At 38.3% G+C, this 25,729-nt stretch overlaps 1 protein-coding gene across 8 annotated transcripts in view; it reads left to right on the top strand.

The window, feature by feature from the left end:
* LOC309643694 (uncharacterized protein) overlaps nt 1-25,729 on the top strand; it is a 58,944-nt gene that overhangs the window by 22,302 nt on the left and 10,913 nt on the right. The window contains exons 1-5 of one of the 8 annotated variants that reach the window (XR_014253970.1): nt 1,242-9,942; nt 13,042-13,094; nt 18,797-18,851; nt 18,954-19,015; nt 24,805-24,890. Coding sequence is in view for 1 of the 8 variants with exons in the window: in XM_082426676.1 (XP_082282802.1) it covers nt 13,042-13,094; nt 18,797-18,851 (108 nt within the window). In the remaining 7 variants the exon portion in view is untranslated. The other 7 variants (XR_014253973.1, XR_014253976.1, XR_014253972.1 and 4 more) reach the window with 7 other exon arrangements.

Raw genomic sequence — 25,729 nt, 5'->3', positions numbered from 1 at the left:
ACACCAAGACTCTGTCAGCCACACGGCTCAGAAGAAACGGGAGAAAAAAGAAAGAAAGAAAAAAAAAATAAAGTTATTAAAAAAGTAAAAAAAAATATTAAAAATAAAGAAAATTAGAAAGTAATTAAAAAAGAAAGAAAGAAGAGAGCAACCAAATCAGAAAGCAAATCCACCAATGATAACAAGCACTAAAAAGTATACTAAAAAAAAAAACAAAAGACGGACAGACAGAACCCTAGGACAAATGGTAAAAGCAAAGCTATACAGACAAAATCGCACAAATCCACTGCCTCAATTTTGAGATGATTCATTGTCTATTCAGTATTCCACAGATGCAGATGCAGATCAAGTTGACTGTGGAGATTTAATCCACTGCTCCTGAGGCTGCTGGAAGAAGTTTCCCTTTGTCTTCTTTGTTTGCACAGCTCCTGGGGTTCAGCTTTGGATTGGCCCCGCCTCTGCGTGTAGGTCGCCTGAGGGCGTCTGTTTCCACCCAGACAGGACAGGGTTAAAGGAGCGGCTGATTAGGGGGCTCTGGCTCATCAGGCCGGGGGGTAGGGAAGGGTACGGAGTGTGGAGCGAGCCTGGGCGGCAGAGGCCGGCATGACGTTGCTACAGCCTGAGGCGCGCCGTGTGTTCTCCTGGGGAAGTTGCCCCTGGATCACGGGACCCTGGCAGTGGTGGGCTGCACAGGCTCCCAGGAGGGCGGTGTGGATATTGACTTGTGCTTGCACACAGGCTTCTTGGTGGCTGAAGCAGCAGCCTTAGCATCTCATGCCTGTCTCTGGTGTCTGCGCTGATAGCCGCAGCCCACGCCCATCTCTGGAGCTCATTTAGGTGGTGATCTGAATCCCCTCTCCTCGCGCACCCCGAAACAACGGTCTCTTGCCTCTCCGGCAGGTCCAGACTTTTGCCCGGACTCCGTCCTGGCTAGCTGTGGCGCACTAGCATCTTTCAGGCTGTGTTCACGCAGCCACCCCCAGTCCTCTCCCTGGGATCTGACCTCCGAAGCTGGAGCCTCAGCTCCCAGCCCCCGCCCGCCCTGGCGGGTGAGCAGACAAGCCTCTTGGGCTGATGAGTGCTGCTCGGCACCGATCCTCTGTGCAGGAATCTCTCCGCTTTGCCCCCTGCACCCCTATTGCTGCGCTCTCCTCCGTGGGTCCAAAGCTTCCCCCCACCCCCCCACCCCCCACCCCTGTCTCCTCCAGTGAAGGGGCTCCCTAGTGTGTGGAAACTTTTCCTCCTTCACAGCTGCCTCCCAGAGGTGCAGGTCCCGTCCCTATTCTTTTGTCTCTGTTTTTTCTTTTTTCTTTTGCCCTACCCAGGTACGTGGGGAATTTCTTGCCTTTTGGGAAGTCTGAGGTCTTCTGCCAGCGTTCAGTAGGTGTTCTGTAGGAGTTGTTCCACAGCTAGATGTATTTCTGATGTATTTGTGGGGAGGAAGGTGATCTCCACGTTCTACTCCTCCACCATCTTGAAGGCCTCCCCCAACATCAATTCTTATGTAGAGTTTTGAGGGAGGTTTTACTGACTCACCAGTTACACTAAAGTCATATCCTTCAAAGTCACTGAAGTAGGACAAAAGCAAACAAAATGAATGGGAAAGAAATGAATGACTTCTTGAATTGGATTGGATACATTACTAAATTTAAGTGTACACAGTTATATAGTCTGGCACATAATCTGAAATTGTGGTATAAAGGCTAATTTTTGCCAACTTGAGTTTGTGCCACCCTTAATCCATTGACCTAAAATGCACTTTTAGTAGGCTATTGATTTATGAAACTTTGGCATGGGTAGGAAAACCATTTTAAAAATCAGAATTGAAGCAGAAAATGTATAAAGCGTATTTCAAAACAAATTTTACTACATTATAAAGATTTTCTGGATGAATATTCAGCTAATCAATAACTCTTGTACTCTGGTAGGATGTGAAAATTTGTTACATCTTAATAATTAAAAAACAAATTTTGCCACTAGTGCAAGGTTGTTACATTTTTGCAATGTTTACACACACAACTTTGAGCTCAACTTTGAGCTTTGCTCCCCTAGCTCCTCCCCCCTACCCATATGAACTCAGGAAAATATACCTCTTTATTAACTAACTGCTAACTACTAAACTTCCCTCTACACTAATATTATAGGTGATTTTCTCCATTCTGCTATGAACTCAAAATTTTCTTTTAAATAACCAGAGTCATTATTCAAATAATTTTTTTTTTCAGGATTGGTGGGACCCTCTTTATGTTTAAATAGCATCAAACTCATTTTCAAATGAGTGAGAGCATCTTGTATAAGAAAATTGGTATCACTTCAGATTACCAAAAAGAGAACCATATTCAAGTTTGAAGGTTTAATTTGAAGGAAATTTACCTTTGCATTGGCCAATGGAATAAACACATAAAGGGCTTGTATGTTTAGTTGCCAATTCTGAACACCAGAGACTATTTCCAGTATTTTGTATGTCCTTAATTGTTTTTATAAACACAGTGGGAGAGAAATCTGAAATTTAAAATACTTCAAAGGGACACCCATTCATTTATTTATTTTAAAACAGTATATGCTAGCCTTAAATGGCCATTAAGTTGTGTTGTTCTCTGCTTTTGTGAAGGTTTACCAGCCATAGTATAAGGATCAAATACAAGATGAACTACAATCAGAAACACAGTATTCATTCATTTAACTCTGGTACAATAGAGCAAATTCAGGGTGACTCGAGGGACACAATGTCTTGTAAAACATATGTACTTAATATAAGGGTCATAAAACTTATTAAATTAAAACCTAGGTTAAAAATAGGAAGAAAATTTATGCTGCTGTCTAAAATAGCAATAATTTCCCTTTGGCCTTTCCCTTTCCAAGTAATATGGATTCTTGTCAGGAGGAAAAAAAAAAAGCCAACTTATGAATTCTTCATTTTGTAAGGCCAAATGCAAATCTCTTTTAACTGCACCATGCATGTTAATGGGCAAGTGATATGGCAGAAAATAGAGGAGCAAGAAGGTAAGCTGTTAAACCTTGAAAAGTGTACCTGTGTCTAGGTTTCAAGGAGGCTTTGTTCCTGAGCCTGAAAAACAAGCCCCGTTAGTGTTAGCTGGTGTCTAGGGAAAAGAGCTTAAGGAATATGAAGACAATAGAAACAATGTCTTTTAAATAGTTGATCTGGCTATGGGGCAGCAGTGCCGTGAAAAGGGAGGCAAAGGACATAGAATTGCTGTTCATTCAGGGCACAGCAAAGTGTCTCTGGACAAAACCTATTTTTTGTTCAAGCAAAGTTTGGGGTGTACAAAATCCATGGAAACCAGAGAATTTGAAGTCAAGATTTTTTAAAATTGAAGTGTAGTTCATTTACAATATCATGTTAGTTTCAGGTATACAGCAGTGATTCAGTTATATATATATATATATATTTATATACATAAATTCTTTTTCAGATTCTTTTCAGATTCTTTTCCCTTATAGATTATTACAAAATACTGAATATAGTTCCCTGTGCTATACAGTAGGTCCTTTCTGGTTATCTGTTTTATATGTAGGAGTGTGTATAAATTAATCTGAACCTCCTAATTTATCCCTCCCCTCTCCCTTTCCCCTTTAGTCACCATAAGTTTGTTTTCTATGTCTGTGAGTCTCTTTCTGTTTTGGGAGTAAGTTCATTTGTATCTTTTTTTTTACATTTTTTTGATTCCACGTATAAGCGATATATGATATTGGTCTTTCTCTGACTTACACTTAGTATCTTAGTATGATAATCTCTAGGTCCATGCATATTGCTGCAGATGGCATCATTTCATTCTTTTTTATGGCTGAGTAATATTCCATTGTATATACGTACCACATCTTCTTTAACCATTCATCTGTCAATGGACATTTATGTTGCTTGCATGTTGAAGTCAAGATTGACCTCCATTTGTGCCCCACTCTGCTGCCTGTGGGCCACGCTGGGGTAGAAAATGATACATTACCCTGACAAACAACTTCAAGGGTTTGGGACTGAGGGTGGTCTCAACTTTTTAAGCACTTGTACCCCTTTTTAATCCACCCAGTGAAACTATGTTTGAGTTTATCTTCAGCATGACAGCCATTTTCCTAGCTGGTGCTCCTTAGTATAGATAGCACTTTAAGAATTTGAAACCAAAATAGATATCAGTTTCCTTCTACTGTACTCACACAGGGATCTGCTGAGAATTTTATCTTCATACGAAAGTCTTAAGGCTGTTGAGAAGGAGCTATGCCTGGTCATTTACCTGTTCACTCTTAAACCCATTCCTGCCCTTTCCTTGCTCTTTTGTATTTTTAGGGGGCTTAGCCCTGCAAAGCACATTGCCATCTGGCTTCCACAAAGGGAGACTCTGAGCAAGGAGGAGGGGAGACTGGGAAATCCCAACCCCTCAACCTTCAACCTGCTTTGGAGGTGGTTCTGGCAATGGCAGCATCTCCTCTGAGGTCCCAGAGCCTGCCCCCTTCCCTTTGTCCTGTAGGTCTAGGGGTGGCAGTGGCTTCCTGCTATTGCCAAACTCTTGGTGGTCTCCAGTTGGCCTTTCAGTTCTTCCAATGCTTTTGTAACTAGGTCCCTAGTTTATATCCCTCCGTTGAAGTACCTGGTGGTGATTCTATTTTCCTGACTCAACCGCAGCCAATGACTTTTTCATTTGTAGTTATTGGTTCAAAAGATAAGAGATTCTCTTTGAAGTCTTCAGGCTCTTTTTTGGCCAGTGGGTAGGCTGCTGGGTCACAGTAGTCATTTGGACAACTGGCACTCTCTTTGGTAGAAGTGGAGCAAACACGTTCAAAGGCAAAGTGAGGAAGTAAGAACCATGTAAGGGCCTTATGGGAAGTATATTTTAGGGACATAAGAGAAGGCACATTGAAGAGGCCATGTGGACATGCTGTTGACCTTGGCTAACTCCCCTTAGTAGGATAGCACTGAAAACGGAGGCTTCCTATGGCCCTTTAAAAAAACTCTCCTAAAACCCCATAATACATTTTTCTTTTGTCCTTGAAGTCTTTTTTTTTTTTTTTAAATTTTGCAAGTAACTATAGCGCTAGTGTAAAAATAGCCTTGTTTGAACTAAGATGAACAATACATACATGTACACTCAGAGGTCCAACTAACTCCCTTCAATCAGTAGAGGAACCCTCAAAATCATACACCAGTTTCTCTCTCTTTTTCCCCTCTTTCTCTATGTGATCACATTCCCTAACAAAATTAAAAGTTGGTTTCCATGATACAACTTCATAGGCTGCTGTCTGGAATGAGTTTGCCCAAAAGAGTTCTAAATATTGGGGGGATAAAAATACCCAAACCCCAAACAAAACAGCTTTGCCATTCAAAATACCATCTTGCGGTCTGACATTTGCAGAGACCTTGGGAATATAGCATGTGGGGACTTTGATCCTGTTTCTCCAGTAGCAGCTGGGCCTGGTCCAAGCAGCCCTGCTGCTAACATTGTCATTGGGTGAGATGAGTGGAGCTGGAGGGGACATTATTTTTGCTTTTAGCCTCAGAGGCTTTGGGCATCCATTCACCATTCAAGAAACTCATACTGGCTTCAGCTATATTTTCATCAGGCTCTTAGTAAGGCTTGGGAAAGCTTGAAAACAGAATGCTCATTTTTTTGGAAGTCTTTCTTTGAACCCACTAGTTTTAAGAAATTTAAGCACATTATTCATTGTGTATTTATAGATGAAATATTAGAGAAGTGGACTAATTATACACAGTGCACTCAAGCCCAATTAAACTAGCCTCTGTGGTGAATGAAAGGGTATTCTCTTTCACTAATAAGAAATACTTTCTGAACAACAGAGAATAAAGTCATTAAATTGGATATGCTTTAGAGATTATAAATATCCTATTAGCATATAAAATGAAGATTAACCTTATTTAATCACTGCACACCAGATCATCAAAAGTCATATTGAACTCTGGTAATGTTGCTGTATCCATTCTGCAAAATAATAATAAAAAATCCACTATTAATAAAAATAGCTCACTAGATGCTATTCTCATGTGCTAAATTAAACTGTTGGAGAAACTCAAGTATTCCCGTAACTGCTTAACAAAATAGCAAAACTACTTTTACCTATTCGTTGTGATATGATGGCTGATTCAGATTTATGTCATCCTAGTGGCTGGGAAAAGTGTGTCTCCCTGGCTGGGCAAATTAGCCTATTGCAAAATAAGTAAAATATACAATTCATTCCAGCTAGCACCACAAGTGACCTTTTGAAAATGTAAATTAAGTGATTGCACGCACCAGGGGTGTGTTGAAAATGAAAATGTACGTGCTTGAGACATAGTGCCATCACTGCTTCGGGTATTAATTGGCAGGCTCTGAATCCAGGGATATCTGTGTTTTAACCGGAGTCACAGGAAATTCCACTTGAAGATACTCGTGAGCCTTGTTTTTGTGATAAATAATCAGGGCTGGGCAGAGCAACCTCTGGAGTTTAGCAAGAACAAGGGGTTATTCAAATTCAAGTTATAATATTAAAAATATTGGTTATGAGAAGCAACAAGAAATCAGCAAAGGTGAAGGCAGCAAATTTATGTATCCCTTTCATGGACTGTGGTCTTTCACAGCTGAAGGACAGAAATCAGTGAAGAGGGGTAGGTGGCCAATGAACAGATCTTTGTTGGGATTGAGGGAAGGAGCTGAAGTCAATCTTTCTTCCTCTTTCTTCCCTCCTCCCTCCCTCCCTCCCTCCCTCCCTCCCTTCCTTCCTTTCTTCTTTCCTTCCAGTTCTTGTTTATATTCCTTTTAAGATTTGATAGCTCTTTTTCTTTCATTGCGAAAATCTTCAGGAAACTGGAATATAAACACATTTATAAACATTGAGAATGATTGTGGCCATTACAACTTCATGTTCCTAATTAAATGCATTTATTTTTAAACCAATCAACATGTACACCTTCTCTTTGGTGGAACCCTTCCTCTTACTTTACTTAGGTGTCTTGCCCAAGAAAACAATTTCAGTCCAAATGTCTATGAAAACTCAGATGGAAAGAAACTGGAAATAAACTGGAGGTAACAGGTCTGGAGGGGGCAAGGCAGTGCACGCTGTCCCAGACTTATCGAAATAAAATGTGATTTGATTGCATTATGTTTCAGGATGGTAATGCAAAGCAAGCAAGGTGTATGTGCAAGAGAACTACAGTAACTTCTTTTGTATCCTGGGACCAAAGCTTGCCAAGCCAAGGAGGCTTTCTTTCAGTTTAGTGCCATCCACTGTTTGGGTTTCTGTACAGGTTTCTTTAAGGCCACTGGCACAATAAAAAAATATATATATTTAGGAAATCTTCTGTGGCTTTTTTATGCTATGGAGAGGGCAACATGAAGTGAATACAGTGTTAATAATAACAGCTATTTTTGCCCTTTTGGACAAACCAACAATTAAAGAGTTTCAGCTTTTATTTTTGTTCTCCTTAAACCCAATTAAAAGTTACTTTGCCTTGTAGGGGCCATTTCCACAATTTCTTTGAAGTGCTGGGCAACTAAAGAAAATCCTATTCCTTCAGATTTTTGATGAGATTATGGATTTGCCATGACAATATCACTTTAAATAGACTTTTTAATTTTCCCCAGGTCTAGCTTGCATAGAGCAATTCAGCCCGGCCTCCGAATCGTTATATTATGGGTAAATGGTTTGGTTGTGACACCGGATCATTCTGACTTCAGAAAAGCAGTAGACAGTGTCTAGAAGAAAAAAAAAAAGGTCTTTATTGAGACGATCAAAAGGGACATAAAGGCAAAAACTGACTTTCACTGAAACAGGTCTGGGGACCAGGCCTCCAGTGTCCTTATTGTAATTCATTGCTTTTTTTCTAGGCCCCATGATAGAATTCTTCCATAACAGACAGAGGACTTTGTGAAATTGTAAATGAGTATGACTTCAAGCACTCTGTGGAAATGTATTCTCCCCCTATAGCCCATACATTATTTCTGCTTAGTTATGGTGGCTCACATTTCCCGTATCAGAGAGAACTTAATTCAACTCACACCGCATCACTTTAAAACAGTGCAGCTCTCTTAATCAACCATTGTATCAGACACAAATGTGCAGTATGACCTAATTTGAAAATGTCTCAAAGTGCTGACTCAAACTGTTAGTGAATAAAGGCTAGTCATTACCATTATGACACTAATGTGATGCAAAATAAAATTGAGTTGCATCAGCTGAACATTAGTTTGCAAAAATATTAGTGATGGAAGCCATTTTCTGTTCATATTTTATTTATGCTTATATATATGTATATGTGTACATATATTTATTTATTTATTTATTTGAAACAGCCTTGTGACAAAATTTTTAAGTGCAGAAGAAGTTCCTTTTTTTTCTTTTTAACATCTTTATAGGAGTATAATTGCTTCACAATGGTGTGTTAGTTTCTGCTTTATAACAGAGTGAATCAGCTATACATATACATATATCCCCATATCTCCTCCTTCTTGCATGTCCCTCCCAAGTTCCATTTTTCACACTGACAAAGCCACAAGATTAAAAGTAGATCATATGTACATCATGATCTCATGATTCCCCCTCTGTAAGATGAAAACATATTGTTGCTGAATTCTTATTAGAATATTTATACACATCTAAGCAATAACATGAAAATTCTCACCTTCCCCTGTACTTTGGTGGCAGTTTCCAAGATTTTTCAACAGCTCTTGTACTACTTACTATTTTATATCACTCACAAATTCTCTGACTTTTGTCTTTTTGAATAAGAAGGAATTGGAATTTCTTTCTTTCCTTACTTGACCAAAAAAAATTTTTTTGACATAGAAATATGTACTCAATATACGTTGGTGATATTACATTTGAACAAAAGAAAGTAGGATATGGGACTAGAGATTATTTAGCCTCACCCTTACTGATAATACTTTATAGAATGAAGCATAAATTATCTTTTACTTATACAGTTTAGATGGTTTTGAAAAAAAATGCATGTGGTTATTTAATTCTTATACATCCTAGAGCTAGTATTGGTTTCAACCAATAAACTGATAATTAATAATTGAAAATAAATCAGCATGAATCAATCTTTCCTAAATTAGGGAAATTGTCCCAATGGTCAGTCAAAAATTCTGCCCTGGATCCCATTTGGGATCTCCTGAATCCTGAAAATTCTGAACATAAAATTTATACATTAGTGATCAAATACTTCTGATCTTACTTATTTAACAGTGAGAACAAGCCAAGTACATAAATACCCAGGAGATAGATTGTTCTTTAAAAATTTCAAGGACAAGAAGTTTTGGCTATCAATAAATTATTTAACGTGCTTCAGGTTGAGAGAGTATATATCTTCATATCGTATCACTATAAACAATCGGTAGAAAATACAGCTAAATTAAAATGCTGGCAAGCTTCATTCATTCACTTTTTAGAAAAACAAGTAAAACCTTAAAGCAAGACGTGAGGAAATTTGCTGCTATGCGGTGACTTTAGTATTTCAGTCCATTTTATATTCTGTAACATGTGGCTTGGACTGTTTTTATGACCTATGTTTTATTTCCACATTAAGATCATCCAGATTTTAACGAAAGTAAGTTTGAAAAATCTCAAGTGGACTTTGCCAAAACCAGCACTCAGAAGCATGATGCTTCCACGCACACGCACACAGGCACACTCCCACGTGATCCTCTAAAAAAGAGGATCATGGTTTTTAGCTAAAATCCAATTGTTCTTATTTTTAGGTTACAGGAGGGAAAAAGGTATGTGGGTGTGATGGCTGCAAATGTATTGCCAGCCTCTTAACAGTTCATCTTTCTTAAATGATAGAAGTGTAGCAGCACCCTTCTGAGAAAAATCTTTCCTGTGGATTTTACTTTGTCCATGCCAGGACAAATTGCGTGCTAAGTTGGAATAATTCTGAGATGGAAGACACCTCCATGACTGTCCTTGGAATACTGCGGAGCTGACATTCCTCTTTGGAAGGTGAGGGGAGAATGCCCCCTACCCTCTTAATTGATGATTTACTGTGCTCTCCCCTGGGGCCACAACCGATGATCTGTAAGCTTGTTGAATTTCGAAGCAAATACTAAATATAATCAATATATAAAAATAAAAAAAAGAGAGAGGAAAAAATGCAATGAAAATTTATGACCTTAACATTCCTTCAGGGTCAAGCAATTTATCAAATTCTCTCACTTTCTGGTTTCAATTACACAGCCATTGTGGAAGGAACTTATTTTAGCAGGTTCATTTGCCTCAGTGGGGAATACAGGACTTTGGCCTAATGCTTCACCTTTAGTGCAGGCCATTTGAGCCTTAGAACAAATACCAATCATCACTCTTTGGAAAAAAGAATCTGCATCGGCGTGGCCTATCGGAATGGGGTTTCTGTCAAGGTAAACGGTTGTCGGCAATGACTGTGGTAGAGTGGCGATAAATCCCATTTTATTGCTGAAAAATTCCAGCTTCACTCCATGCCTGACAGCTCCCACATTCTCATACCCATTTGGGCAATTTCTACACTCTGTCCATCTGGTTCTCATTACCTCTCAACCTGCCTGCGTCTGATCCAGAAAAAGTGCAGGTCAGAAACAGGGGAAAAGAAACTGAGGTGATGGACAAAACAGAAAGCAGGGGGGTGGCCCTTGGAGGTCGGGGTAGAGGTGAGGGAACAACAGGAAAGGGGGGATCCCAGCTTAGGCTCGGACCAGTCGCTGGAAGGGGCTGCTTAGATATATTAGAGAAAGGTAATGACAGAACCTGAGCTGGGAAGCCAGAGGAAACTGTATCTTACACTCAGGCCTTTCAAAGGCACCTGCTTTGGGGTGGATGAGAGTGAAAGAATGTGGTAGGTATGGGTGGGTGGAGACAGACTAAGGGACAGCCCAGCCCATCCCATCTATCAAGGCACTGTGTCACAGAGTAGAGGGCCTGGTCTAGAAGAGCGTCAAGTTCAGCAACAAACCACATGGAGCCTGGAGCCCCATGTAGACAGCTGGTATGCTTCCAAATATGGGGATAAAACTCTGCTGGAGATTCAGTTTTGGTTCAAGAATATAATTTTTTTAGAAGAAGAAAACCCTAGGGCCACCAACAGCATTCTCTCCCTTCATTTTTCTAAAAAAATTAATATTTAAAAACGAACGTGTCCTAATAGGCACATTTATGGGATGGTTTATTCATGGAAAGACAGGACTAGCAAGTGAGTTGCCTGGGTATTCATAACCCCAGTGACATATATGGTCATTTTTTGGAGTTGCTGTGCATTTATGCCTTTGGAAATTTAGCCTCATTCTCTGAAGCTGAAATCCTTTTGATCATAATTGCTTCTGACCTAAAATTACCTACCATCACCATAAGATGCCTCTTGGGGACAAAGAAATAAATACAGTAAATATCTGATAATAGATATAAATAATAAGCCCACTTAGACATTATCCTAAATTAGACTAGGATGAAACTGTATAACTATATATGTAAAAATATAAATTTTTCTTCTTATTTTGATGGGGTCATTATAGTTAATACTAAAATAAAATTTGGAAAGTATATCGAAGTACAAGTGATGAAATGAATAAAAATATTTTTATTCAATAAAAATATTACAATCAGATGAATGGTTAGATAGATGGTGGTTATTTCACCACTTGTTCTGAAGGCAATTTTGCAATTTTGTCTTAAATCCAGGTATGATTGTGTATTCTTAGATATGTTGGAGAGCAGAGTCATTGCTACAATTTGCAGGCAGAATCTCTTATACTAGATATGTTTATACAGACAGTATGTCTTAGCGCTTTCTGGATCCCAGGGGTACAGAGAGCATTCCAGAACCGCAAAATTCACTTTTTCACAGCCAGACCCCTAACTGCTGCCATGCATATCTCGGTTTTATTGGTTGAATTCTAATACCAAGATGATGTTAAATTTTAGTTACTGAGCCAGACCTTGCAGATAAGAAATACTGGCTTCCAATATTTAAGATTTAATTTCAAAATTTTCAAGTCATGCATGTGCAAGAGAATTTCTATAAAATGTAATTACCTGAAATCGTAAGTGAACTCCGCATGAGACATTTGAGTGGAAAAGGAGACCGTTTATAAAAATTTTAAGTTAAAATGACTAGACAATTTGGAGTGAAGTAAATTACAGATGATCAAAAACGGAAGTTTATTATTTGGCAACTTTACAGTGAATACTTTTAGTCAACAAATACAGCTCTGAAACAGACGTTTTCTTGTATGCATATTAAAAGGCATAAACTTTTGGCTACTATTACATATCCATTAAAATGACCATAATATATGACACCTCTAATTTGGAAAGGAATTGCAGGTTCTTAGCCAAAAAAGAATCTCATTTGAAGTTTACTTTTCTGGGCTGTACATATGTCAGAAAGATGGGATCATTGAAACTCCAAAGAATGTTTGTTTCTTTTAATAGCATAGCAGAAAATTAATGGCATGGGGGAGGGTGAAGTGACAATTTAACTTGATGCTTGATAGCTGTTTACTTATCATTTTGTGCCCAGATTTCAGCGTCCTGTAAAAGAAAGGGGGAAATAAAGAAGCCACGGCATTCATATGGCTTTTAGGGAACTTAAGACACATGGAGGGAAGTGCCTAGAAGGCTATTGAAATATTTGCAAAACAAATCATTTACATTTACCTTTTGTGTATGTAAAACCCAGAGTGCCTACAAAGACAGAACCAACTTTAGCGGTAAGAAATATTTCAGCATCAAAATGGTTAATAGTATTATAGCTTCAAAAGAGCCTATTGGCTCACCCTCAAGGATGCCCTGCAGTTGTTGTTAAAGTCATCAGATGAAGCTAGCCTTCTCAGCTAGCCTTTAGATTTGTCTGCTAACAGTAAAAATACTATAATAAATCGGTAACATATGTTGCCAGGCAAGGAAAAGTGATATAAATAAAGAGACTAGGAGACCCAAACCAAGCACAATGTGAAAAGAATTTAACTTTCAACCTATTCGTTGGCTAATTAACATTTGAAAAGCAATTTGAAAGTGTAACTGTTATTTGCTTATATTCTTCCTCATTTTTTTTTTTTTTTTTTCTCTCTTCAGATTGCATTCTTACCCAAATACTCCTTCGTGATTGCCTGTTTTGCGGCTTTGGGGTAAGTCCCAGTTTTCCACAACCTTAAGAAAAAAAAAATGCATAACATAAAAGATGCCAAAAAAGACTTATGTGTCCTGATGCATGGGTTTTGTGAAATATACATGGGTTTGTTGTTTGAGGGGGGCGGCTAATGAAATAAAGAGAAGGGGTTTGTTTCTGCAAGGATCCAAGAGTGTGTGAAAGTGTGCATTGCAAACGAGTCTCCCATCAGGAAAGCCACCTCTGGAATGGAAATGACAAAGCTTGGAACACACACAATCAATTATTTTCACTAGCATTTAAAATATAGAAAACAAAATCTGCTTTGGGAATTGACTGAATATTTTATTTAGCTTTTTTATTGAGACATCCTTTGAAAAATGGCATAATATAAATAGTTTTACAAAGCAACAATATAATCAATCTCTAAACTAGAATATAAATCAAGGATTTCATTAACTGCTGGTAGCCAGTTTGAATTGTAGTCTTGTCCATAATGCCTATCTATCTATGTATGTCCGAGTTATATTAAAAACCTTTAAATGGCTTTGTAATATCAGCTACATCTAGCTATTATAATAATTAATGGTACTGTTTTATAAATCAATACATGTATTCTTGATAAATTCATATCCAGTTAATGGTGTAATTTAAATAAAAAATTAATGTAATAAAGGACATACAGAAACGGGCAGGAAATCTTTAAAGGTTAAGAGACAAATTTGTCTAAATTCATTTTTAATCTGTTTTGAAAAAGTTTGTTTAAAATCAGTGGAGATTTACCTGGTTTTTGTGAAACTAATCTTGTCATGTCTATTGGTATCTAGTATTGAATTTGTAAGATGTTTTCTTTTTTTAACTGCTAAGTTTTAATTACATACTTATGATACTGTGGGATGTTTTACTACCATTGTACTCGTTTTTTTCAATAATTGAGTATTCTTTAGAAAAATAGAATAAAACAAACTAAAATCCTCAAACCATTCATTTATTTTCAATACATGAATGAAATGTAAATGCTTTATGTTTTTTTTATATCACTAAATGAACTGTGCTGAAAATCTCCAAAGCCATATACAAATTCTATTTAGGGGGGAAAAAGGACTGATTAATTCAATGAATTTACATGTGTAAGAGTCAGAGTTTTTACTACTTCCACTGAATGAACATCCTAGGAATTTTAGAAAGAAAAGAAAAATGCATTGACGAGTCCACAATATATTTTAACGCTGCACACGGGTGGAGAAACAGTCTACAAAGAGTGTATTATTGTTCTAATTTTAAAAATACACACCAAAGGCATATTAAGGAATAATGAGATTCAGAAAAAGAACTGAATGTTGTAGGTGATCAAATACAATCTTAAATCTTTCCAAATAAAATTTCATTTCGTTTATAGAGGAAGCATTTTACACCAAATATCTTTCAGAATTATGCAGACCAGTCTGCCCTGCCATACTCGGTGACATGGTGCAGAATGTTACTTTAATCCACTGAGCTTTTTCTGACATTTTTCTTAACATTGCTGAGCCTTATTTAGAGCAGCAAAGGAGATGTGTGCAGTTTCCTTTGACACTGATGGGTGTTTCAAAATGTTACAGGAGAGAGAGAGAGAGAGAGAGAGGAGAAAAGATTTGCTGCTAGGCATTTCATCAGTAGAGCTACAGGAGCAATTACTATTTGTTAAAAGTTTCTATTTCAAATGAAGCTAAATTTTAAAGAAGCCTCATCCCTTTAGAAGAGGTGATGCTTGGAAGAGGAGGGGAGAGAATGCACATTAGTGATTACATGTTAAAGTGCGCTCAAGTACTGGAATCATTTAAAATGTATTGTGTTTTTAGATGAAACCTACAGCAAAACCACTCCTAAGAGGCTTAATTTAGGTTTCATAGGAAGAACATAAAAAAGACCAGGTTACAGCCACACACTGAAATATGGGGTACATTTAAAATATCTTCATTTAAAAACGTATGTTTATTTTCCCTCCTGGGATCACTAACGTGTCTCTCGACAGAGAAAGCGAGGACATGCTACATTCTTAAAAATTATCTGTTAAAGGGATCACATTCTAAGACAGGTTTGAGCATTTTTATGACTACAGATAACCTCTTAATTATGTCGCTGCCTTCCACTTGTTAATCAGGGACATTCAACACTGTTAACCAGCGAGTGGTTGCGTTTAGAAGACTACACTATTTTTAAGAATTAGAAACACTTTATTCCCATCATCATATTATCGCATGTATGATTTTAGCACTGCTAGAAACTTACCTGCTTGAAATACCAAACACCAAAGACAAGGTCTAGATGCCTGTAACGATGTTGTTAATTACTTCAAATTGTGCAGCTCAGGAAAAGCTTTAAGAGATAGATAATTTTACTTTTGTTATCTCCCCCCCGTGCCTCCCCTACCTCTCACACAATTCCTATTTGAACCAATTTTAGGTGTCTTCTGCCGCCACCAGCGTGTGAGATACTCAGAGACCCTTTCAGAGAGCAAGGTATAAGAGGAATAAATAAAATCGTTTCACTATTGCTTTATCAACCTTCCTAGGTAGTTTTCCTGCCAGCCAACCTGCACTGTTAAGACCCATAAAATTATGCAATAGTGACTTCTTTGGAGGTTCTTTAATCAGATAATGGCCAGTGTTAGGAGGGAAGGGCCCAGGGCGATGTTGCTGGCACTTAAACACTGGGCTTGGTCATTACGTGTCTGGTAGAGACCAATAAACAGCTGATTACTACCCTATAAGGAGCCAGTATTTTACATTTATCCTAGTTATTTTTTTTTCTTTTCTTGCAACTTCTCATAATGGCAAGGATTTGTCAAGAAGACCTACGAGCAGTAACCTCACAGGTCCCTTAAAAATAAGAATCTTCCTAGCGTGAAATGACGCCTTTGGTGAAATGGTGAGAATGATTTTGGCTTTTACAAGAGCAGAGGTTTGATTACTTTAAAGCCCATTTCTTTCAGATGGGGAGACCCCTGGACACCATCCCTCACTCTCCTGACCCCTTCTCTCTTCTGTGACAGGTTCACAGGCTGCAACCAAGGGGTTTTAAAATGCAAATATTTATATTTGAGCTCTAGCAATAACAGAGTCATTTTGCTTCCTCTGTTAGCCTGTGAAAATTGATGCTGCATACCTGGAACTACGTTTCATTTCTCTCTTTACACATGAAGATATTATATAAATAAAAGATAATTTATGGAAAGGAAACAGCCATTTGAAATAATAATCCTAAATTTGACTGGGTAATCTTTTAAGGCTTTAAGAGTCAGAGATGCAGATTTCCACACTTTTAAAGAAAACTTGACTGCAACCGGGAAATGTGTGCTTTTGAACACCTACTGAATTTGAATGCCTGCGTGGGTCAAAAAAGAAGAAAAGAGGGATAAAAGGAAGGCAGGAGAGAAAAAGGTGTGAATTTTACACATGCTTTCAACTAAGGTATTCAACCACATGTTTAGACTCCTTGTTACAATTTTATTGACTCTCTTTATATCCGAATATAATTTTTTTCATAACCTATGTAAATTGCAAAACAGTGAGTCTTATAAAATGCCTCTCTTGCCTGGGATCCTTATTTTAGTATGAACAGCACGATACCCAGAAGAAATGGACCCTAATTTCAGAACCTCATACAAAGCCAGGCAATTCTTGAGCCAAACAAACAAAGGGGGTGTAAGCGATTTCATTTATTTTGATAATCCTCCTCTTGCACGGGAGCATTTTGCTGTCTTTGTCAAAGTGAATGACAACAATTTGGCCAACTCTCTCTGAGCTGCACTCAACAGTGACAGGCAAATTATCAGAGGCCCTGCACTTCTTATTATCAGAGGAGAAGCCATCAGGGGGACGCATGGAGGATACCTCTCCCTTGTCACTATTTGTCAGTGGGACAAGGGCCACTGCTATGGGTAGCTGACAGGTAATTTCAACAATAACAATTACTCCTATTACTGGTGTCATAAACAATTCGCCCAAGGCATGACAATAGCAAAGCTTTATAATTCCATGCCATATAAATAAATGCCAGCAGGTAACAAGTAATTTAGCTCCAATCAAGCTTTCGCCCTGGCATTAATATTGTTATTGCAAGAAAATGGAAAATTGAAAAAATTCAATATGTTAATGAATTAAGAGAGGTTCAAGGGCTAGACAAGAGGGGTTGAAAAAGGGAAACCAAAATTATTATGGTATCATATTTGGTGCCATGCTGAGGGCCAAACAGCAGTATAATTACTTTAAGATTAAGAAGGGGATCAAAAGTACTGTTTGCCTTAGACTTCAGACCTGGGAAAAACATGACACGGCCTTTCAAAACCCTCCTGTCTCTAATTTCTGAAGAACGTAAGTAGAAATATGAGAATGTGTATATAATGTAGCATCTCGCTAGCTTTTTTTTTTCCACCTGAAATATTTCATCGGAAACAGAGGCATGAGTACCAGAGGAACATTTCCATCTGTATAAGGAAATCGCATCAGCACCTGCTTTCTTTACATTAAGTCTCATACTGAAACTATTTTAATAAGCCTATTTTTATCTGTGCTGAAGGTAAAGCTGAGAGAACCCCTCTTTGCTCTCCAACTGTCCACATTTTGGAAGTGGGCTCGAGGATACAGTCCAATCTTCCTCTGTAAAACTTCCTGATCAAATGAATTTACAATTTCACTATTTGTCCGGCAAGACAATGTGCCATCATAGTGACAGCAGTAAAAGAATTTGAAAATCTCTAATTAGGGGAGCTGCAGAGCAATTAACGCATGTCAAATTTCACTTCATTAAGTGCCACTCTAATTTTCCCTCTAAAAATTAATGGATTTTTTTTCCTTTTGGTATGTGTGTGTGTCCCCTTAAGGCAATGTTGATTCAAATCTGCTCAAGATGCAGTGTTGCACAGCTAAACATCTTCTTGATTACAATCCGCCACACTTCTAACTGCGCTCATTCTCACTGCCACGGATACTTTGTCAACAGTCAAATTACACCACGCTGATAATGCATAATGGTGCTCCTCCTCCGAGGCCGCTGGCAGGAGACGGGGTTCATAAAAATGTGATGTTTTCTTCTCAACTGTTTCTTAAGGAAGTTTGTATGACCAGGTCACTAGTCAGGCGTTAATTTTTTGAAATGAATTCCTTAATTTCAAGAAAAGGGGTGAAATGATGGCGTACCAAAATACCTCATTGAAAAAAAAAAATCAGGAGACGAATAAGGAATTGAAAATATCTGGGGCTAAAGTTTTGCTTAAACACTTTGTTCAGAGACATTTTCAAGAGCACTATTCTTGGTTAAATACCAGGCTTTTTTTTTTTCCTTTACTTATGGGCTATAAACATTGGAAGCCTCTCTTGAACAGACAGTATTTAGATTATGAGAGAAGTTTGTTTAACTGACATATTTGCCAGAATCCTCAAAACATCACAGGACACGGAAGATAGATGACTTTTTTTTAGGTCAAGACTGTATATTCCAGATAAATGTTGATTCATTTTAACTATTTTTTATCCTAGTTGCTTGTTGCAGATCTGTGTGTGTGAGTCACCAGCCCATGCGAGGAATATTTCTCACTGAAAAATGAAAGAAACACAGCGATTAGATGATCTTACATTCAGTCTCTTTAGAGATCATTCACATTTTATATGTCTAAAACATGATCAGATCCAGAACAAAAAGGGGGAAATTAAACAAAATGCTCAATGTATCTCTTTGCAGATTCTTCAGGGAGTGGAGAACATTCACATGGATGACATCTCAGTTTTCTCATCATGTAAGTATATTTTTGGTTATATGTTTTCTTTAAACATATTTATTCAGTAAAAAATTAAATTCATGGAATATACACTTCATTTTTTTTTTTTTTAATTCACAGGTTGAGTCCAGCTTTTCATTCACTGACAACTAACTCAAAAATCTAAAATTTGATATTTTGAGGTTTGTATTTCCTAATATCAAAAATTCCTTCCTTCTCGTAAGGCATGTTCTTAAGTGGTCTATTTCAAACAAAAGAAAATGACATTCCCCTTTCAGCTAGCAAATGTTAGATTCTCTCAAAGTCGATTGGGGGCTCACTTGGAAGTTTTGCCATTAGAGACACACAAATTGAATTATTTTCATCCCTCCCAAATATCATTCTTCGAACTTTATAAATGTAGCAATACTAGGTTTAGCATTTCGTGTGGCTTGTTTACAAATAAAGGTATCTCGATAAAAGAACCAAGCTCTGTGTACATTGGAAAGACAAAAACCTGGAACAATCTCCTATTAAAACATTACCAAAGGATTGTAAAGGGAAATTTAAAGGGAGAAAACTTGATTATATAATGCAATCCAGCAGTAATCAATTTTACCTTCAATATCTTGCTTTTGTTTTCCAAATGCTAAATAAACAATACATAATGCATCCCTCATCAGCCAAACCATGGAGGCTCTGTGCTCAAATAACAGGAAACATATTCAATTTTCCTAACAGAAGACAGTTCATTAAGCTGTGCCACATCAAATAAAACTTTAATTTCTCCAGCATCAGAGTCGCAATGAAAGCAATTGAAGAAGACGAGCCATATGGTACTTCTATCAGCAAACACATATTGCTCATTCCCCCAAAGTTTTCTAATTCTGCTCCCCAGACCTGCGTAATATAGATAATGTGCTCCGAGAGCAGCAACCATGAGCTATCTAGTGTACACTTCTAATACTGTATTTAATGGGAAATAATGAATCATAAAAGCCTAGAGAAGACGTCTTTTGCTAACCTAAATCTCAGCTGTAATTTCATTGTTCTGTGCCTAAGATGCTATTTGCCCTTTCCAAACAACAGCAGTTGAGCATAATTATGCTGCTTCAAACCTGGGCTGGCAAAAGCATCCCTAATAGAACCAAGTTTCTATTAACTCCTGAGATTCTGAATTTAATGATGCACTGATGCAGACATGGAGATAACCAAGCATGTGTCATTTTAAAACCCGAAGAAGCGTTTTCCCCTCTGCTCTTTGGTCAGACTGCTCAGTGCTTTTATATTGCCTCCTCCACTCCCTGCTCCCCACCCCCTCTCACCCCTACCCATGCAACAGGAGTGGCATGATTAAAAATGAGGAGATTTTCTTGTTATTAGCAAATTTGACATTTGCCTGATGAAATGCACATAAAATGTGAAAGCTACACAGTGCTCAGAAGAAATGTCTCCGCTCCAATCCAGGCTACCAAGATGAAATAATTTAGGTAAAGCAAATGTAAAGATCCTCGTACATCTTTACTCAGAATGCTAGGATTGGATTATAAAATGAAAGAACCAAATATTGCTGAGCTTTTAGAGCGATGGTATTTTGACACATGGGAAGCGTCTAGTGTTTCATCTCTCACCTTAACTGCCTTGATTATTAACCTAAACATCATACATATGCTCAAATGCAGCAATTTCTCTGTCCTGGGTCCAGCCTGTCTTCCGGCAAGAGATTGGGGTTGGGGCTTAATTCCTTTTTAGAGAAAAAAAAAATTTTTTCCCCCCCAAATAGGTTAATGATTTTAGCTTTTCCATTTTTAAAGCTCATCAAATCAATATTTTCCCAACACAATGCTAATTTAAGACACCATCAAATAACACTGAGGATACATATTGAAAACGTATTTTAATGGTTTTGTTTGTTTTGGCAGCGAACTAACCAAGGACGATTAAATTAAAAAGAGACTTTTAAAAGTTAGAGATTGCCTTTTTAACGCTTATTAAAATCAGCATGTTACATGCCTGTCTTTGAATTAGCTCTACACACTTGATTGCCATCATTATGTTATGGCTCCAACCCTTCCTCAAAGCCGATTCTTATTAGTTATTAACTTGACGTCTCTTTTCATTGAAATTAAAAAGAAAAAAATCATTCTGGCCCGTGGATGAAACAGTCACTAAAACGTGAAATAGCTCAGCGAGACAGCAGTATGAAACTATGAAAAGACCAACAGGTAAAAGAACTACAGTCACGTCTAAAACATATTCAGGAAAAAAAAAAAATCACAGCGACAACACAGAAGCAGTCCATTGATTATATTTCATGAATGCCTTAAAACAAATGTTTAAACAGTTTTCTGAAACAGTGCAGAAAACCCCTGCATGCTCCACTGGCTTGCAATGACAATGGCCTATTGCAATGTAAAACACGCGGGAGAATAAAAAGGTGCTTTTTGTTACCATTTTATCAAAGCTGTTCATCTTCGAGCTGCAGGCAGCATTTTGCTGGAATTGCAGATATTTCTCTGTCCAGGCTCTTTTGTTTGTGCATCTCATTTGCATATATTTATCTCCAGCTGAGGGTGCTTTCTGCTCATTAAGGCCTCCCTTCCCATTATTTCATAAGCCAGCTGCTAAGAGGGATTTCACCTGTGGTGACTGAGAAAAGAGGGGTGAAAAACTAAATTCTTCATAAAAAGGAAATCTTCTGAGTCTCTTCCCCTATAAATGGGCACCATTTGTGTTAAACAGCCTCTTGTCATGATAGATGCCTCCGGAGGTCAGGGGTTAAAGTTGATTGGAAGGTCAGCAGTAAAACAACAGACAAACCAGACGCCAAACTGGTTCCTTAGCTGTCGGTGGGAGCTGTGGTGCAAACAGGTCTTGAACCTTTTTCAACCTCTAATAAAACAGGGGATGAATCTGAAGTGGATCAACCAGGCCCCTGAGGCAGCAGCACAGAAAAACACAAATAATATCAATATCAGGCAGCCACAGGAAACAATGGGGCATTTCTCCGTGCTACGTGCATGCTGCTATTGTTTCAAGGGCTGGGGAATTAATTCCACTTATTTATTTAAGGCGTGTCAACTCACTGCCTAAACCTGTTTCAGTGTCAAGATGAATAAAACTTTTATGGCTCATAAAATAGAGCCATTCATCTCAATGCTCTTTGTGGTGCGTGTTTTTTTTTTTTTTTTTTCTGGCACACTGAGCTAGGCCTCTGCTCCTAGATGGTTACATCTGAACTGTTGCTATGATCCACACCATATTAGAGAACAAAATGATTTCACCGGCAAATGGATCTCAACAGACATGACACAGGAAGGCATTTTAGCTGCGATGTGATAGTCCCCAAATTCCTCTGAAATTCTCATCGTGCACTTGCATCTGTTTTGAGCATGCGTTATTGACGAAGCAGAAGTTTTGTTTTTTTAGAGGAAAGTTAAATAATGATAACAAGAAAAAGTTAGTTTTCTGGAATATCATGCATTTCATTTGACTTTAGAAATGCAATCTGGTTAGGGTAGCTGTTTCCCATTCAGCACCTTTAGCCCAAGTTTTCACTGCTGTGTACTCAGTTTGCACTGATGGAATAATTCAAATGCCTTCTTTAGCTCCATAGCTTTGAAGTTTATATTTAATTTTGAACAGCAAATGCCAAATATAAATGGAAAAGAAAATGCATTTCAGCGTACTTTTGCATTATACATTTTTCAAAGTTCAGTTGTAGGATCAATTTTACTTTTGATTTCCTACTGATGACTTTAATAATAATATGATACTAATAAACAAGTTCACATTTCTGAAGTGCCATACACAGTGCTGAGCACACACATGTTCTCATGCAATCGTTAGTGATAATCCAATTCAAGTCACAGAAACCCATTTAGAATAATAATGATACTCTTCAGTACCCAGAACATACCTTAGAAAACAAAAAAAATTCCAATCAAGCAATATCATTCTAGCAGATGCTTTAACAGGGAACATCATGGGAACCAGGTTGCTTTATATTAAGATGAGCAAACAGAAACAATTCCATGGCATTTCACAAATTCTCCAATCACGGGTTAAACCTCATACATCACAGCTCTTTGCTCTGTTGCAATGTAAATTGATTTGTGGATGATTCGCTTACTCTGTTGTCCCAGTTGCTTTGCTTTTGAGATCTCCAGTGAATATTGTAGCCTTTACTTACGATGCCGGATTATTTCTAATTTAGTCAGTCGGCAGGTCAGTTTTTCCACGTGAATTCAAGTTTTTCCAGCAAGTAGATTATTTGAGGATAGCCCAAACAGAAGTTGTGCTTTCACATTTTGCTCATGGGTGAAGATGTGGCCCTGGGGAAGAGGGGTTCAGTTTTTGGATGCCAAGCACTGCTTAAGATTCAGCTGCTCTTTCTTTCCCATTTGAACCGGTGCGTGTACCAGAGCTCGGCATAGGGGTGGTCCCTTTACCAAGCAGCCCTGTTTGAAAGTGGAATTGCTTTCAAGTGGCCACCAGACCCTGAGAAAAATATTTCAACTCAAAATTGATCAGGTTTTGGTAATCTATGGCAATGTGTTCTCATTTAAGCACGGAGCAGGAGATTTTTCTTCTATAACCCATTACAGTTTAAAACACGCAAGAAGTCTTGCTTCACACAAGACGTTCAACTTGTGGTTGGAGAAATTTTCCAACTTATTAAATGTTGTTTATATCCTCCTCTTTGTATACCCTCTGCCTTCCCAGAGCTCCCTCTGTATCCGAGTTACCAATTTTCTTTCGGACCTTTCACATTAAATTTAACCCCACTCCCATCCGGCAACCTAGACCCTCCAAATGACTAGAGCAAAAATACACAGTTTACTCCCCCCCCAAGTCTGCACTCTTGTCTCTCATTTTTCTTTTGCTCTAATCTAATCACTAATTCTTAAGCTTGGCCAAATAGTTAAAAATGTTAAGTGCTAGCAAGGCCTTCTACCTCCCCCTCATATCTGTCTCTGTTTATGGAATGGGCTCAGTTTCCTTCTCTTCTCCTTCGGCCTGGGGTCTTCAGGTCAGAACACTGTAAATACACACAGCTCTGGCTCGACCCATAAATCTGAGCAAAGGGCAGGCTTATATATTCAGATAAGCACGGGTTGGGGAGGGAACATGGAAGGAGAGAGAACCAGCAGAATCGGACGCTCTGCAGCAATGTTCAGAAAAGAGAAGTGAAAAGGCCAGGAATCTTTAGTGGGGAGGGAAAAAGATTTTTATCTCGAAACATCTCTCCTTATTTCTAAAGGATGAGGTTGGCACTGCTTCTTCTTCTTCTTTTTTTTTTTTTTTCAATTTTTTACTTTTTCCACATTGCTTACACTCACATCCTTACTGAACATATTATCTTAGAGGCAATCAAATTAAACAATAAATTTCATTTATTTCCAAGGTCCGTTTTCCTTCTTAAGTGTATTGGCTTGTGTTTTGAACTTTGTGTATGTGTGTGTGTGTGTGTGTGTGTGTAATGTGAATTAGAGTCCTTTTCCCAGAAATTCTATTCTTCTGGAATTTTTCAAACCTAAGGTCTTTGCCTAAATAACCGTGTTGTTAGTCACCACATTGAATCCCAAAATAAAACACGGCTGAAGGAGCTGGGAATGGCAAAGTGATACATAAATGCTTACATAGCCTTCCGTCTTTAAAGCTTCTACTTGATTTCCAAGTTCAAGTCTTTTCTGTTGGGTTTTCAGATCTCAAAATTTTCTGTGACTCCTGAAATATCACCCTTCTTGGGAGATGTGCCCCTTGTGGACATAGATATTGTCGCAATGGAAAATCTTGAGCCAGGTGACCATGGCTGAAAGCATACTTTCTACCATTCATCTGCCCTGACTCTGCTTTAGAGGCCATGAGCCACCCCATGAAGTTGCCTCAGTCACTTAAGAATCTAGGAAATGTGGCACTTGCTTTGTTTTCAATCCATGTTTTATATTTTATCATGTACATATATACAATTTTTATCTCATTTCTCTAGGTTATTCTTTTGGCGAATAGAGAACTCATATTCCTCAAAAGGACCTTCTTTTCTTGGGTTGAGATATTAGTGACAATTCCATGTAGGTAAGAGAATTTTATGGGAAAAACTGCTAAGAGGGTAACGGGGCTGGCTGCCCAGACCGTTTTCTACGTTCTAGCCTCACCTTCGACAAATAGAAATGATAATAATAATGATCACCATTTACTGAGCACTTACTTTTGGAAAGCAATGTGCCAGGTGCTTTATATGCATATTAATTTTAATCCTTACAACAATGTGACAAATGAAGTGTTATAGTCTCCATTAATGAATGAAAAACTCTGGTTGGAAAAGTGAAGAAATGTCTCCCAGAACGTACATTTAAGCTTAGCATTTGAACATGAGTCTGGTTCTAGAGCTCTCTCTTCTGAACTGCCTCTCAGGGCCTCAGGTTCTGCGTCTTCAGGATGTGGGTCTTGGGTGGAACAGAGTCTATTTAGCAGGGTATTCCATGTCTGGGTTGACTTTCTCTGCCCACACCTCTCCTGAAGCTTCGTTCTGGCATTTTCAATAGCCCTCTGGTGTCACGACCTGGCTCTCACAGACCTCCTGCACTCATGTCTGAGACGGAATTCATCGATTCCTCACCCAACCTGCTTCTTCTCTGTGATCCACATAGTGTTCTCTGGGAGCACCGTCCACTCCGCTCTGTAGTTCAAGCTCAAGGCTCTAGCTGTCTCGGCTCTCTCTCTTCTCACCTGCCATGATCATCAGCCGGCCTGGCAGAGCAGTGACACGTGCAGGGGACATTACTGTCCCACTATCTGGGTTTGAATTTGGCTCCCCTATTTAGCAGCTGTGCACCATTGGACAAGGTGTTATATTCCTCTGTGCCTTGATCTTCTCATCTGTAAAATGGGGTCTGAAATACTACTTGTTTCAT

This window comes from Balaenoptera physalus (genome assembly GCF_965194825.1).
Source record: "Balaenoptera physalus genome assembly, chromosome: 15".
Lineage (NCBI taxonomy): Eukaryota > Metazoa > Chordata > Mammalia > Artiodactyla > Balaenopteridae > Balaenoptera > Balaenoptera physalus.
The sequence above is the reverse complement of the archived record's forward strand: the minus strand, read 5'-3'. Positions and strand labels throughout refer to the sequence as shown.